Here is a 14,323-nt window from a genome sequence, read left to right as displayed (position 1 = left end):
GACTTTTTCCGTGAGGATACGGTGCCATCCGTCAAATCGATCACGTACGACCATTTTTTACACCAGTAGCTGTCAGAGACGACGACTCCAACGCCCATCGTCTAGACTAGGATGTCACGTTAGTCATTCGTCGCGTCGGCACAAGTACTAGACTTGATGTGCGACAGATCCCGGGAAACTGCGGTACGCGTGGCGTTTCGCCCTGACCATGAGCGCCAATGCCCAAAACGTGCTCTCAAGGACGACGATCAAATGAGATTCAGGTGACAAAGTCCGATATTTTCAGACACGGGCGCATGGCGTGGAGCCGTGGAACACCGACCTCTGTGCTCACCGCCGCGACACTGATTACAGGCTACTATCTTGCAATTCAGGGGTGTCTACGGAGACTAAAATTTAAGGAATATCATGTGAGAGTATCACATCGAATGTTTGATAATAATAATAAAACAAATCAGAGAAGTCCTTAATAATTCACGAGATAAATTTATTAAACCTAATTAATCTGTCATTAGCACTTGTTTACTATAGCACCACATTATCAAATCATGGCTAAACAGTAAGCAACTTATTATTCCCCAACAAGACGCAGTACACAAAGTGGTTGCCTACTATCACTGCTCGTTTTCGTTTCTTTGCATATATGTATACAAGGAGTCAAGGACCTGTCGCTCGCGTACGTAGCTGCAGGCGCCGACTACGTCTACGTGTCCACTGCTGGCCAGGCGACCGGCCTCATCTCGCCGTCGCTGTCAGATGCAGACCCTCGTCGATGTGGAGCGTGATCATGGTCCGGTAGTTGACGGTCGCCTTCTCGCCGTCGCGCAGGCGGAACACGAAGAAGCGGAGGAGCACCGCCGCGAAGACCTTCATCTGCCGGTACGCGAACTCCTTTCCCAGGCATATCCTCGGACCAGCCTGTGGAAACGCATAAGGATAAGGACGCGAGACGAGTTCATCTGAACATACACCGATACACGGTCTGCATGATTGCATTGGCGTTTGATTGAGAAAACTGAAGTCATATCTTACTTGGAACGCTGTGAATTTGAAGGGGCTTTCCTGCTGGAATTCGCCATTCTGATCCAGCCACCGCTCCGGCCGGAAGACTTCAGCGTCTTTGCCCCAGAGGTACTCCATCCGGCCCATGGCGTAGGGGACGTAGAACACGATGTCGCCCTTGCACACGCTAGAACCGTCAGGCAGGACATCGTCTTCGAAGCACTGCTTGTTATCCTGAAATAACATGGTCAGTAGCTCAAATTCTAGAAAGGGGTGTCCTTTCAATTCCAGTGACTACTGACAAGAGTGTGTAGCACGAAGCCATGAACTAGTACTCCTACTCACCAGAGGAACCGATGGGTACAGCCTGAGCGTCTCGGTCAGTGTGGCGTGCAGGTAGTGCATCTTGTTCAGGGCCTCGTCGGTCAGGCTCTGCGCGAACTCGTCCACGGTTGCCGTCTCGCTGGCGTTGGTCACCTTTGTGGCCTCTTGACAGATCCTCTCCTGGATTTCCGGGTGCTTGCACGCCATGTAGAGGAACCAGGCAAGTGCCCCCGCCGTCGTGTCCTTGCCGGCGATGACAATGTTCAGTATGATGTCCCTCAGGTACTTGTAGTCCACCGTCCCGGTTTCGTTCCTCGCCGTTGGGATGAATCTGGACAGCATGTCTTGCCTCGAATCCTACATCGCGCGATCGAGGGATGGATGTGTCAGTTCATTCAGAGTGCAGCAAGTTCGACAGAAACAGGTGGACGGAGCTGTTGCAGAGCAGCTGAGCAGGTGAAAGGTGATGGCTTTACACTCACAGGGACAGCGTCCTCGGTCGCCTTGCTGTCAGAGAGCTCCTGTGCTCTGTCGCGGATGCACTTGTACACGAACTCGTCGACGATCTTGACCCGCTGCCTGAGCTTGGCCTCGGAGCCGACGCCGAGGAACCTCTGCGCCCTCCAGAAGGCGTTGACGTAGCGGAGCAGCGTGAACTCGCTGGCGTCGTCGAACGCCGCGGCGAAGCGGCTCCCCTCCCCCGATCCCGAGCCGCCGCCCAGCAGCGTGTCGAGGTCCAGGCCGAAGGCGATGGTGAAGATGGAGTCCATGGTCGCCCTGAGCGCGAGGCCCTGGAACTCCATGGGCTGCCCCGACGCGGCGTTTCCCGAGACGATGCCGGCCAGCCTGGCGGCGTTCCGCTTGAAGACGGCGCCGCTGAACTCGCGGAGCGCCCTCGTGGAGAAGTCGTAGCTGGCGATCTTCCGCTGCTGCCTCCACTTGTCGCCGTCCACGGCGAAGATGCCTTCGCCGAGCAGGTCAGCCATGTTCTCGTAGTTGAAGGTGCCCTGCACGGTTCAGACGAAGCGCACATCCTCATCATCTGCCGGAAACACAAGGAAATTCGGATACTAGACTAGATAGCCTGCTCTAGAAGGCCCATTAAAGGTCCATACGAAAAAGACATGCTTTATGGAGGCCCATTCATTGTCCAACCAAAAAGGGATCTCTTCCATCCTTTTGCGTGGTGGATCGGAATTTAGAGGCTCGTTACAGCGGGCCACAAAAAGTAGACAGCAGCCAAAAACTGACTGACTTAAAAAAGAAATCATTAAAATAAAATATCTGCTGAGCTGACTGCTTTGAGAAGGACGCCTGATAGCATTAGCATCCCTAATCCAACCCAATGTTCCGATCCAAGACATTGGGTTGGATTAGGGATGCTAACTTGGTCCTAAATGTCAAAGTATTACCTCTCCCGTGAACTTCTTGTGTGCTTCCTGACTCCTCAAGGCACACATCGAGATGCGGACAGTTCTAGCTAGTATATATCGAACACCGATCAAGCTCGGTTCAGCCAGCTATAAAGTTTTGGCGTATATACGTAGTGTATGGTGGAGGACTGGAGGGCACCCCAACCCAATCTTGCGATGCCGCTCAGCCTCCACAAGTTGCTCAAAACTTCAAGAGCGACGTCCGAGGAAAGGCCAACGACGGAGAGGGAGTGCGCGTGTCTTCCTAGTAGCTAGGCGAAGTTCTAGCCCCTCGGCCAGATTTGCAGCGCACAAAAGTAACATGCAAACAGAGGAAGCATATATACTAAGCTTAATAAGCTTTATCACTCTGCTCACCTTGCCGTAGTTGGCGAAGTTGGTCCTAAGGATGTGCTCGACCACGGCGGGGTCGCACGTGTAAATCTGCCGCCGGCCGGCGGGCACCAGCAGCTGGAAGGTCTTGCGCTGGCGGAACAGGTCCGTGTGGTAGTCGTGCAGCCGCCGGACGTGGTACAGCTGGTGGAACACCGTACCCACCACGGGCGCGTACCGCTTCGGCTGCTTGCCGCCGCCGCCGCGCTGCCCTTGCCCGCGGCGGCCCACATGCAGCAGGTAGTACGAGAAGATCGCGAGCAGCGCGACGCCGGCGGCGGCCAGAGCCGTGGAGTAGTAGTCTTGTGCTCCCATGGCTGCTAGAGGCTACAGAGTTTGGGTTGGCGGCTCTTGCGGGGCAGCTGTAGTACTTGCAGGATGGTCGTTTATATAGGCGTGCGTGATGGACTCTCTCACTCGTCGTCATTCCAAGAATATATTATCGTTTCTGTTGCATGTGTCAGTCTCTACTTGGGGAAGGGGGAAACATAGGGTAGAGATTTTGGGATGGGCTTCGAAGAATTTGCAAGATGGTCGTTATATAGGCGTGATGGCCTCTCTCACTCTCACTCATCGTCAAACCGTCATCGAAGAACAACCATCGTTAACCCCCACCCCCCAACCCCCCAACCCTCCAAAGAAAACAAAACTGAAGTCATCCTATGCAGCATGCAACATATATCCACAACATTTTGAACTTGGCTCGGGTACATTGGTAGAGAATTTGGCACATAGCCTCATATATTGGCGGCCAAGTAAGGCTATGCTTCCGGTTTGATCAAAGTTATACGAGTTAGTAAACTATTCCCTAAGAACCATTCCCGATGGAAATCGTTCCCAGGGAACCGAACGATGCCTAAAGTTACATTCAAGGTGAAATATTGGTTCTGTCAGGAACGGGACAAGGTAGGATGGCGACCGACTTGGGTCATCGCTTATCGGTGTGTCCGCGTGACACGAGATTTTCCTGTTTCTTTCGATAGCTTCGTGCTATATCACGGTAGTATACTCCGTACGTCCTATCAATGTCTTTATCATACGTACAGCTTAACAAAGAAGCAAATTAAAACACCGGCCGGGAGCGCCATTTTGGATCGATACGATCAGCAAGATGTATCGAAAGCTGCTTAATTATTTTGCTATAAGCCTGCAGTGTGCAACCCCTATGTGATGTGCATGCTGGTGCCATGTGCTTTCTTCTTGGGGGAATCCAAAACAGGGCACATGATCAAATTTTAAGAAAAAGAAAAAAAAAGAAACAGGGCACATGATTGGAGGCTCTGACAAACCAGACTTTGGCAATACACATAATACTTACTTGAAATGTAATTGCAAATTGGGCATTGGTTGCTTTGTTAGTTTTTTTTAATACGCAGAAATATGTCTATTTGAGTTTAAGTCATCGACTTAATTAATGCGAGTATTAATATTTTTTGAATCTATTTTTTAACTATTGGCTCTATTTTTAAAATTTGCTAGCTCAGTCACTCGAAAATACTTAGCTTCTGCATGCGTAATGTGCTTAAAAAAACCTCAAGAATGCAAATAGCTACTGAGGTTAACTAGAAAAGCACAGTGACAAGAGAATGCAAAATTTCAGTGACTAGCTAGGCAAATCGTCCAGGGGGACGTGGTTGCTAGCCTTTATCTAGGTTGCGTTGTTCCTGGGTAATATGTGAGAAAATATTGTAGGATATGCGTGTTCAATTTGTACCGTGTCCGTATGAATGAGCGCATATACCTTCGAGGCACCGGGTGTCTGAACTCAATTAGCGCAGCACGCACGCATGCACGCGTTGTAGTCTGAAGTCCGAACTCATCATTCGCTGATGCAGTGACTTTTTTATCCAAAGAAACACAATTTGCAAAGGGCTTCTCCAAATCAGAGAATACCTATATATATATATATATATATATATATATATATATATATATATATATATATATATATATATATACACACACACACACACACACACACACACACCCTTCAACTTCATCGTTCCAGCAGCCCCGGCCCTTTCTTGGATGTTTCTTAAATGTCAGCCAACTACACCAAACCCATATGCTGGGTCCAAGAAGCACCCCAACCCAACAATGGCGCCACATCAAATTGGTTAATTAAAGGTCGGAGGCGGGTTGTCGGCCGTTAGATCCAACAATGGCGCCACATCAAATTGGTTAATTAAAGGTCGGAGGCGGGTTGTCGGCCGTTAGATATTTTCATTTTCTTTGGACATCACTTAACACGTTTGTTCCTAGCTAGATCTCAGTATTTCCGTTAGATCATGAGATCTAATGGAACTTTAGTCCTATTGCTAGGTTGTTTTTGTTTGCTCTTCAATTAAGATAAGAGGATGCTAGACAGTGTTCGGTGTGTTTACGTGAGCTTGCGTCTGTACTCTCTCAGAAAATTTAGTTCAATATTCCTCCATTTTTACGTCTATATATATCTATATTAAAGATAGAAATGATACTTCCATCATTTTTTTTACTTCCCACAATATTCTCACGCCCTTCATGTCCCGTATTCATACGTGACCTAGATTCATGATTCGTGCTCATATAAGTTAAAATAACACAAGTTTAGCGATGGAATAGAGTCCGATTCCAAGATGCATCAAGCAATGATACGACGTATTGGAACAATTGTTGGTCATTTAATAAATCTCCGAGTCGCAAATCGCTAGGTGACCTCACAAACACTACTACATTGAATCTTTTTAGCGTCATGTGGGAACACATTTCCCTGAGGTGGTCTCCGCACCCACCTCTGCTGCAGGGACTGTGTTAGTAGAAAACTACATAGGCCCGTCTGAGCTAATCCATTAAAAAAATATAAAAATGGCACAACCCTACCGCTAGCTATCGTTGAGCACGCCGCTACCCGCCACCGTCGTGGAGTCCACCGCCACATCTCGTTTGTGGCCCACCCATCCCTTTGTGGATGCTGCCCTCGCCGTTGTGGAGATTGTCATTGTGGCCACAGAGGCCGCCCACGTTAGAACTTCGCCCATGCCACCTCATGCCCACACCCCACTAGATCCGATGGCGCCACGCGTCGTCGACGCTGGTGCTGCCTGCCTTGCCGCTTTATGTTGCTCCTTGTTCACCCCATGCCTCTCTTGGGGGGGCGGGGTCACCGACTCTACCATGGCATCTACTTCCGCCCGTCGCTCTATGCTACTCCTTGTTCACACGTGCATGGCTCTCTCGGGTGGAGGAAAAGCTCTTAGATGAGAGAGACGGGGGGTAGGGGTAGGGAGGGAGGGAGGGAGGTGGAGGACTGCAAGAGAAGAAGGAGAGAGACGCATTCTCATTGGCCTTTTAAGGCCGGGGCTCTTGGGCCATCTGGACAAGGCTTTCCAAAGGTGGCCTATTTAGGCAGCTCATTTGAAAATGTCAAAGGGCATTTACAGAGACGGTGATGCTTATGGCTGCCTCCTCTAAAAATAAGCTAAGCTATTGCAATATATATGAAAGGATCAAGATGCCCAAGAGGGGGGGTTGAATTGGGTTAATTCTAAATTTCTTTGCAATAATTAAATCCTATGGTTAGCCCAATTAACCCCTTGTGCCTAGAAAGTGTTCCTAATTGTTCTACCGCACAAAAGACTTGCAACCTAAGTTCCAATCCCACTCTAGCATGGCAATTCTAAGAATGTAAATACATGAAATGAATTGCTCAAAGTAAATGCTCAAAATAAATAGAGGGGAAGGAACGCGGCGATGTTTTGCCGAGGTATTGGAGAATCGCCACGCCCCACTAGTCCTCGTTGGAGCACCCACGCAAGGGTGTAGCTCCCCCTTGATCCGAGCAAGGATCAAGTGCTCTCTATGGGTTGATTCTTCGACACTCTGTCGCGGTGAATCACCCACAACCGCTCACAACTTGAGTTGGGTCACCCACAAGCTCCGCCGGGTGATCACCAAACTCCCTATCACCACCAAGCCGTCTAGGTGATGGCGATCACCAAGAGTAACAAGCATGAACTCTCACTTGACCACGACAAGCCTAATGAGAAGGTGGATGCACACTTTGCTACTCTTGATCTTCACTAATGAGGCCTCTCTTTTAGATTCTCAAATCTCAATTACCTCACTAGGACCTTTCTCTTCTTGGCACTCTCTAAGGTGTTTCTCAGCTGTTGGAATGAGCAAAAGTACCCCCACACACGAGTGGAGGTGGTATTTATAACACCGGCTGAAAAACGAACCGTTATGTGCCTCTGCGGGGTGACCGGACGCTCCAGTCATGTTGACCGGACGCTCCGATCAGTATACCCCGAACTCCAGTGTTTACAGTGTGACCAGACGCTGGCCAGCGTCCGGTCAGCACTGACCGGGCGCGTTCGGTCGTGATTTTTCCTCTCTGGAACCTTACTGGAGTCGACCGGACGCTGGCCCTCAGCGTCCGGTACCATGACCTAGCAGCATCCGGTCACTTCCAGACGCTTTCACCTTGGTCAAATGAACTGACTGGACTCTGAGCCAGCGTCTGGTCACACCAAAGCCAGCGTCCGGTCAGTATTTGACCCTCCATTCACTTCCAACTCTCGAACATATGTGAATGAAGTTTGCTCCATTGGATCATAGGGCTGTTGTGGAGCTACCTAGTGCTAGTTTTAACAAGTGTGCACCACACCTAACTCACTAGACTCACCTAGGTCAAGCTACCCATTCATACCCCCCTTAATAGTACGGCTAAAGGAAAAACAAAGTCCTAAACTACTCTAAGTGTCTCTCCAACTCCAATTGACACTTAGAACTAGTCCATCCTTAACCTTGTCGTCCATCCTTTGAAAACCGAAATGATTTCCATCGTAGGGGCATGACAACCATGATTGCCCAATCGATCTCCATTACCGTGACCTAACTCAATTGTTTCTGCAAAACACACGTTAGTCACAGTAATCATGTATTGTCATTAATCACCGAAACCCAACAAGGGGCCTAGATGCTTTCAATCTCCCCCTTTTTGGTGATTGATGACAATACTACCTCGAGTATGTGAAAGAGATGAGGTTTTTAACATGCTTGGTTCATATAAGCTTTAGGCAATAAGAACAAAGGTGTTAGACAAGCTTATGTGATCCAAGCCAACATGATGTACTCAAAAGATATGAAATAAGTATGCGTACAAGTAATAAAGCTCATTTGCATCGGAGTAAAACGCGGAAGCAAAGGCAAATGAGCAAAACACAGGTGATATGACATATAAAGAATTCAAAGTAGAGAGCACACAAGTCATATATCACAATCACGTAGATATCACTGTCACATAAATATAGTAAACATGTATGCATAATATATCTCACACATAAAAACTCCAAATGTAAATATATAAGCTAATATAATACTAAGCTCCCCCTAAGCCTAACATACTCGAACCCTCTCCCCCTTTGGCATCAAACACCAAAACCTACGGGTCGGTCGGCGGGGCTGCAATGGACGAGCCGGGCGCTGAGGTACGAGGAGCAAGGTGGAACTAGGTGCCATCATCGTCTGATCCTGAGCTCTGGGCTATCTGACCCTCTGAAGCTGGAAGTGAGGCTGAAGCAATCTGGGTCGGATCAGGAACTGGTGCTGCTGGAGGCTGAGATGGTATAACTGAAGCAGCTGGCTCAGATGGTGCCACTGAAGAGGGAAGCGTCTCTGTCGTCGTTGTGATAGGTGCAGCCATAGAAGGTCCTGGAACATGCAGGTATGGTGGAGTGGGCTGCCCTGTCAACTCACTGAAGGAAGCACCAAGGCTCCTGGACACTATGGTCTCTGGCTCTAGCAGCAATGACGTCTTAGCCGGTGTGAAGCCCATACAAAATGGTGTGAACTGCGGGGCTGGCACTAACGTAGCAAACCACTAGGACACCTGCTCTGTCAGTGAAGCATACTATGCTGGTGGCTATCCCTGACTCTAAAGCCCACTAGGCTGTAACGCTGGAGTCGTGGAAGTGGTGGCAGGCTGACCAATTTGGGGCGTAGGCTGTGGCGGTGGAGCCCCAATAGCTGTCACTACATGCTGCATAAATCCAAGAAGCTGCTGCTGCATGAGGAGCTGCTGCTAATGCATGGCCTGCTACTACTGATGTAGTGCATGTGTCTGCTGCTGAATGACTAGCTACTGGCGCTGGAACTCATCCTGCCGAGTCTGGAACTGTGCAAGTGTAGCAGCTGTCTCCTGAGCCTATCTGGCCTGGTCCTGCCTCATTCGCTCAAGTATAGCCAGAAGAGTGGGGTCAGTCTACGGGGTAGGTGGCACTGAACTGGAGCTACCGGCCTCAGCATCATGTCGTCAGGGAGGCATCTGTGGAATGGGCTGGTAACCATCATCAGAACTGTCACTAGGCTCGCTAGTGACCAACCCCTCCTGCTAAGCAAGCTCCTCCTCCTCTGTAGCTACAATACCCCTGATGATATCATCCTACTGGGCTGCAGTCTCTGGCACCTCTGGACGATGGCGTGGCTGACTCAGTGCCTGTGGTGTACTGTGTCTGATCATCTGAGACAGGTTATAAGAAGGGAACTCTGTAGTGGCACCACAGTACTCAGCAATCATCTCAGGCGACTTAACTGACACAGCTCTATGGATAAGAAAAGTGACCCAGTGAGCATAGGGTAGCTGCCTGTGACCTCTGAAGCCCTCAGCTATTGTGTCCTCCATCTCTGACAGAAGGAGATCCCAGATATCAAAGACTATCTGCTGCATCAGAGAGTTGAGGAGCCAAAGCTGAATCCGAGTCAATCCCTCTCTGTATCCCATCCTCGGGAGTAAAGTCCTCCTCATAACAGCGTCAAGCACACGAGCAGTAGGCGTGAGATCACTGGGGTTCCTCCTCAAACCCTCGCCAAAAGGCTCTGTAAAGTAGTGACGTACCAAGTCTGTAGGGGGTACCATGCCACCATGAGGACGTCTGGGGGGTGCAGTCTATCCATAGCATACCTCATGGAGCCTGACTGGCTGCTCCTGAAGCCTAAGAATCTCCCTGGCCCTGGTGCTCGTCAATCGATAGTCTCTCCCACCGAATGCAAAGTGAATAAAGTTATGGTGTGGGTCAATAAAGAGAGAAGCATAGAACTGCCGAACCCAAGATGGAACATATAATCCAGTCCGTCCAATCAGATCTGTCAGCCCGGAAGATATGCAAGGTAGGGGCGAATGTGCTCTCCAGCTGCTGCAACAATAGACTCTATGTTGCATACTCTCTGTGGTCTGAAGACTGCTCCACTGTTCAGATAGGCATTGTAGAAGTCCTCCTGCAGGGGTGTATAGAATCCCTCTGATGCTCTCTCATCCCTCCTGGGTGGAAACCATACCTCAAAGTCAACAAACCACAGCTGTTGCACCTGCTTAGCCATGGCGGCCCTCAGGTCAAGATGGGTCACTGGAGGAGGACCCTGTGGTCGAGGTGGTGGACGAGAACCCCTATGCTGAGTGGCTGGCCTCGGTGAAATTGGGACATGAGTATGACCAGAGCAGCGTAACTGTGGCTGTGGTGCCGCCTCTGTCTCCTTGGCCTGCTGGACCTGCTCACCCTCCTGGGTCTACTGTGACGGCTATGCCTCCTGTGTCTGCTGAGCTGGCTAAGGCTGCTGCTGTGGCTCCCCCTGAGGCTAAACCTCGTCAATGGCAACTCATCGTCCTCCAATCATGAGGGTCCTAGCTAGACCACCATGAAGACGCTCAACATGCTGAAGTGAAGCCATCGCCTCTAGTGAAAGCGGATCTGTAATAACAACTCCACTGCATGCACCTCCTCTCTCGGCACACTCTGCGGCCTCTGTAACTGCTGCTGCTCTTGCTGTCTCTGCATCTGGATATTTGCGCTTCTGGGTTGCTAGCTTCTTCGTTGCCTTACCTTTAGGATCTACAGGCTGGCGAGGCGGGGGCCTCCAATCCTCATCATCGGGACCACCTCCGGCATTCTTCATGCGAGCCATCTTATGAATCAAAGAAGAATCAACTACCCCTGACAAAGAAACAACTGCCTCTGTCGAAGATCAACTGTCGCTGACACTTTCGAGGCTTGGCCTCGATCCTTACTCGCGAGCTTGGCCCCGAGTTAACTGACAACTACCACACAATCTCAACGGCACCGACTCGCTGCACGATGGAATAGATAGGATATACAGATAAATACAATGTATCTAATAGATGCGAAACCCTAGGAAGCAAGCAATTTAGATATGAAATTGAAACGATGGGCTTTCTACATGACCAACCGGTGATCTGATGAAAAGATAAGCGATATGCGGGGAACCACCAAATCTAGGGTTAGGGTTGTGATGAACAGTGAATCGACGGCCCTGAATGAGATTGAAATCACGGTGAGCAGTGAAACGACTGGCTTGATGAATAGCAAGGTCACAGCGAAGTCGCGATATGGATGCTAGGGCACGACGGCAGGGTCTTACCGGCGCTGTGCAGAAGCAGGGGCTGGATCAATGCAGAGCTAGGGCACGGCATAGACGTTGGCACTGGAGTAGGGCTCGACTGCTGTGGAGGCACAGGTGGCGGTGCAGTCAATGCAGCCAGAGCTAGGGTGGCTAGGTAGGGCTCGGGGGTGGAGGAGCTGCACTGGCGCAGTCATGCTTCGATGCGAGACAGGCGGCGCGTGGGCGAGCGACGGTGTCGCGCGGGCAACAGGGAGGTGGCGGCGGCGCGTGGGCAAGCGGCGGCGTGTGCGAGGGCTGTGATGGCACGTGGAGCTGCGAGCGGCGCTCGGTGCAGCAGCTTGGTAGGAAGGCGTGCGGGAGAAGCGATGGCACGCAGGGCTAGCGGCGGCGGCGCGCGGGCGAAGTCAGCGCAGCATGGAAGAAGAATAGGATTAGGTCAACGCCGGCAGTTGGATTAAATAAGGTGGCCCCCCGAATCAGAGGAGGAAACGGGAAAAGAGATCTGATGCCGCACGTTTTCTACTGACCGGACGCTCCGGTGGTAGCGACCGGACGCTACCACCCAGCGTCCGGTCGATTCCAGAGAGGTCCAAATCCTTGGGAATCATGACCGGACGTGTCCGGTGGACACCGACCGGACGTAGCCAGAGTTTGGTCACCTAGCCTTGACGTCTTCATCATCGACCGGATGCTAAAGCTCCTTCTGACAGGACGCTGGAAAAACACTGTTTCAGCGTCCGGTCACTCCTTCGGCAGCAGGTTCACCTCTTGTGAACTGATCGGACGCTGGACATCAGAGTCCGATGCAGCGTCCGGTCACTCCTTCAGCAAATCTTCAAAGTCCTTCATGCTGCCTATTCCCAATCAAGTCCCAACTCCAATAAGATCCAAATAAACACCAATTGTGACTGATGTGAGTGACCTCTCTCAAACCCTCAAGTTTTTCAAAATATTTTGCCTTAGGCTATAATTCTTTTTAAGAAATTAGGTAATAAGAGGACAATTTAAGATAAACAACAAAACAACATTCATGCATATGCAATACTTGAATGTAAATCTAGTTGCTTGTCAAGTTTGATCCAAGGTTAAGCTTCTTCACATGCTTTTCGGCGGTTATCTTAACCATGTTAGACAAGCTCTATATGCATTATAAAGCTTTAAACATGTCGTATATTACAATGCAATGCAAGGGACAACACAAGCTCAATTTTTAGTGAAGTTACTAAAATCAAGCACATTTAGTTCATTCCGCAATCTACAAAATGTTGCCTCATCTAGCGGTTTAGTAAAGATATCCGCCAATTGATCCTCGGTCCTTACACCTTCTAGTGATATATCATTTTTAGCAACATGATCTCTAAGAAAATAATGGCGGATATCTATGTGCTTGGTGCGAGAGTGTTGAACTGGATTATTTACAAGTTTTACCGCACTTTCATTGTCGCATAAAAGAGGTACTTTATCTAGAACTACACCATAGTCTAGCAAAGTTTGTTTCATGTAAAGTATTTGTGCACAATAAGCATCCGCGGCAATGTATTCCGCTTCGGCGGTGGACAAAGCCACACTATTTTGCTTCTTGGAGGATCAAGACACAAGTGATCTACCAAGCAAATGGCACCCTCCGAATGTGCTCTTTCTATCAACTTTGCAACCGGCATAGTCCTGAATCGGAATAGCCAATTAATTCAAATCTAGCTCCTTTGGGATACCAAAGGCCAATGCTTGGTGTGTGCTTAAGATACATAAGGATTCTTTTTACGGCAATTAAATGAGTTTTCTTAGAATTAGCTTGAAATCTTGCACACATACACACACTAAACATGATGTCGGGCCTAGATGCGGTCAAATATAACAAGCTACCAATCATAGAGCGGTAGAGAGTTTGATCAACCGGGTTACCTCCCTCATCTAGGTCGAGATGTCCATTGGTTGGCATTGAAGTCTTGATTGGCTTACATTCATCCATCTTAATCTCTTGAGAAGATCATTAGTATATTTCTCTTGAGAGATGAAAATCTCTTCTCTCATTTGCTTGACTTGAAAACCAAGAAAGAATGTAAGCTCTCCAATCATTGACATCTCGAACTCCTTCGACATCAATTCACCAAATTCTTTGCATGAATCTTCATTTGATGATCCAAAGATAATATCATCAACATACACTTGACAAATGAAGATATGCCCATCAAGCTTCTTGGTGAATAGTGTGGTGTTGACCTTCCCAATGATAAAGCCCTTTTCAACGAGGAAGTCCCGAAGGCGCTCATACCAAGCTCTTGGGGCTTGCTTAAGCCCATATAGTGCCTTGGATAACCTATAAACATGATTAGGATATCTAGGGTCTTCAAACCCGGAAGGTTGATCAACACAGACTAGTTCATTTATAAAGCCATTTAAAAATGCACTTTTCACATCCATTTGATAAAGTTTTATTTCATGATGTGATGCATATGCAAGGAGGATACGGATGGCTTCTAATCTTGTAACCGGGGCAAAGGTCTCTCCAAAATCCAACCCTTCAACTTGAGAGAACCCCTTTACAACTAGTCTTGCCTTGTTCCTCACAACAACACCTTGATCATCTTGCTTGTTTCGGAACACCCACTTTGTTCCAATGACTCTTGCACCTTTTGGCCGCTCTTCAAGAGTCCAAACTTTATTGCGAGTGAAGTTGTTCAACTCTTCATGTATGGCATTTATCTAATCTGGATGTTGAAGAGGTTCTTCTACCTTAGTAGGCTCAAAGCAAGAGACAAAAGAGTGATGAGCAATAAATGAAGCAAGTTTTTGAGATC

At 48.9% G+C, this 14,323-nt stretch overlaps 1 protein-coding gene across 1 annotated transcript; it reads right to left on the bottom strand.

Annotated features, from left to right (window-relative positions):
* Window positions 1-511: 511 nt before the first annotated feature.
* Window positions 512-3,593, bottom strand: LOC136528508 (cytochrome P450 704C1-like). Its single transcript, XM_066521478.1, has 5 exons — window positions 3,117-3,593; window positions 1,809-2,333; window positions 1,348-1,683; window positions 1,033-1,236; window positions 512-918 (listed from the first exon to the last, which is right to left on the bottom strand). The coding sequence occupies exons 1-5, from the start codon at window positions 3,444-3,446 to the stop codon at window positions 736-738; spliced, it is 1,578 nt and encodes a 525-aa protein (XP_066377575.1). The 5' UTR covers window positions 3,447-3,593; the 3' UTR covers window positions 512-735.
* Between the last annotated feature and the right edge of the window lie 10,730 nt (window positions 3,594-14,323).

Source organism: Miscanthus floridulus, chromosome 2 (genome assembly GCF_019320115.1).
Source record: "Miscanthus floridulus cultivar M001 chromosome 2, ASM1932011v1, whole genome shotgun sequence".
NCBI classification, from domain to species: Eukaryota; Viridiplantae; Streptophyta; class Magnoliopsida; order Poales; family Poaceae; genus Miscanthus; species Miscanthus floridulus.
Note: the sequence above shows the minus strand (reverse complement) of the source record. Positions and strands in the feature narration are given on the sequence as shown.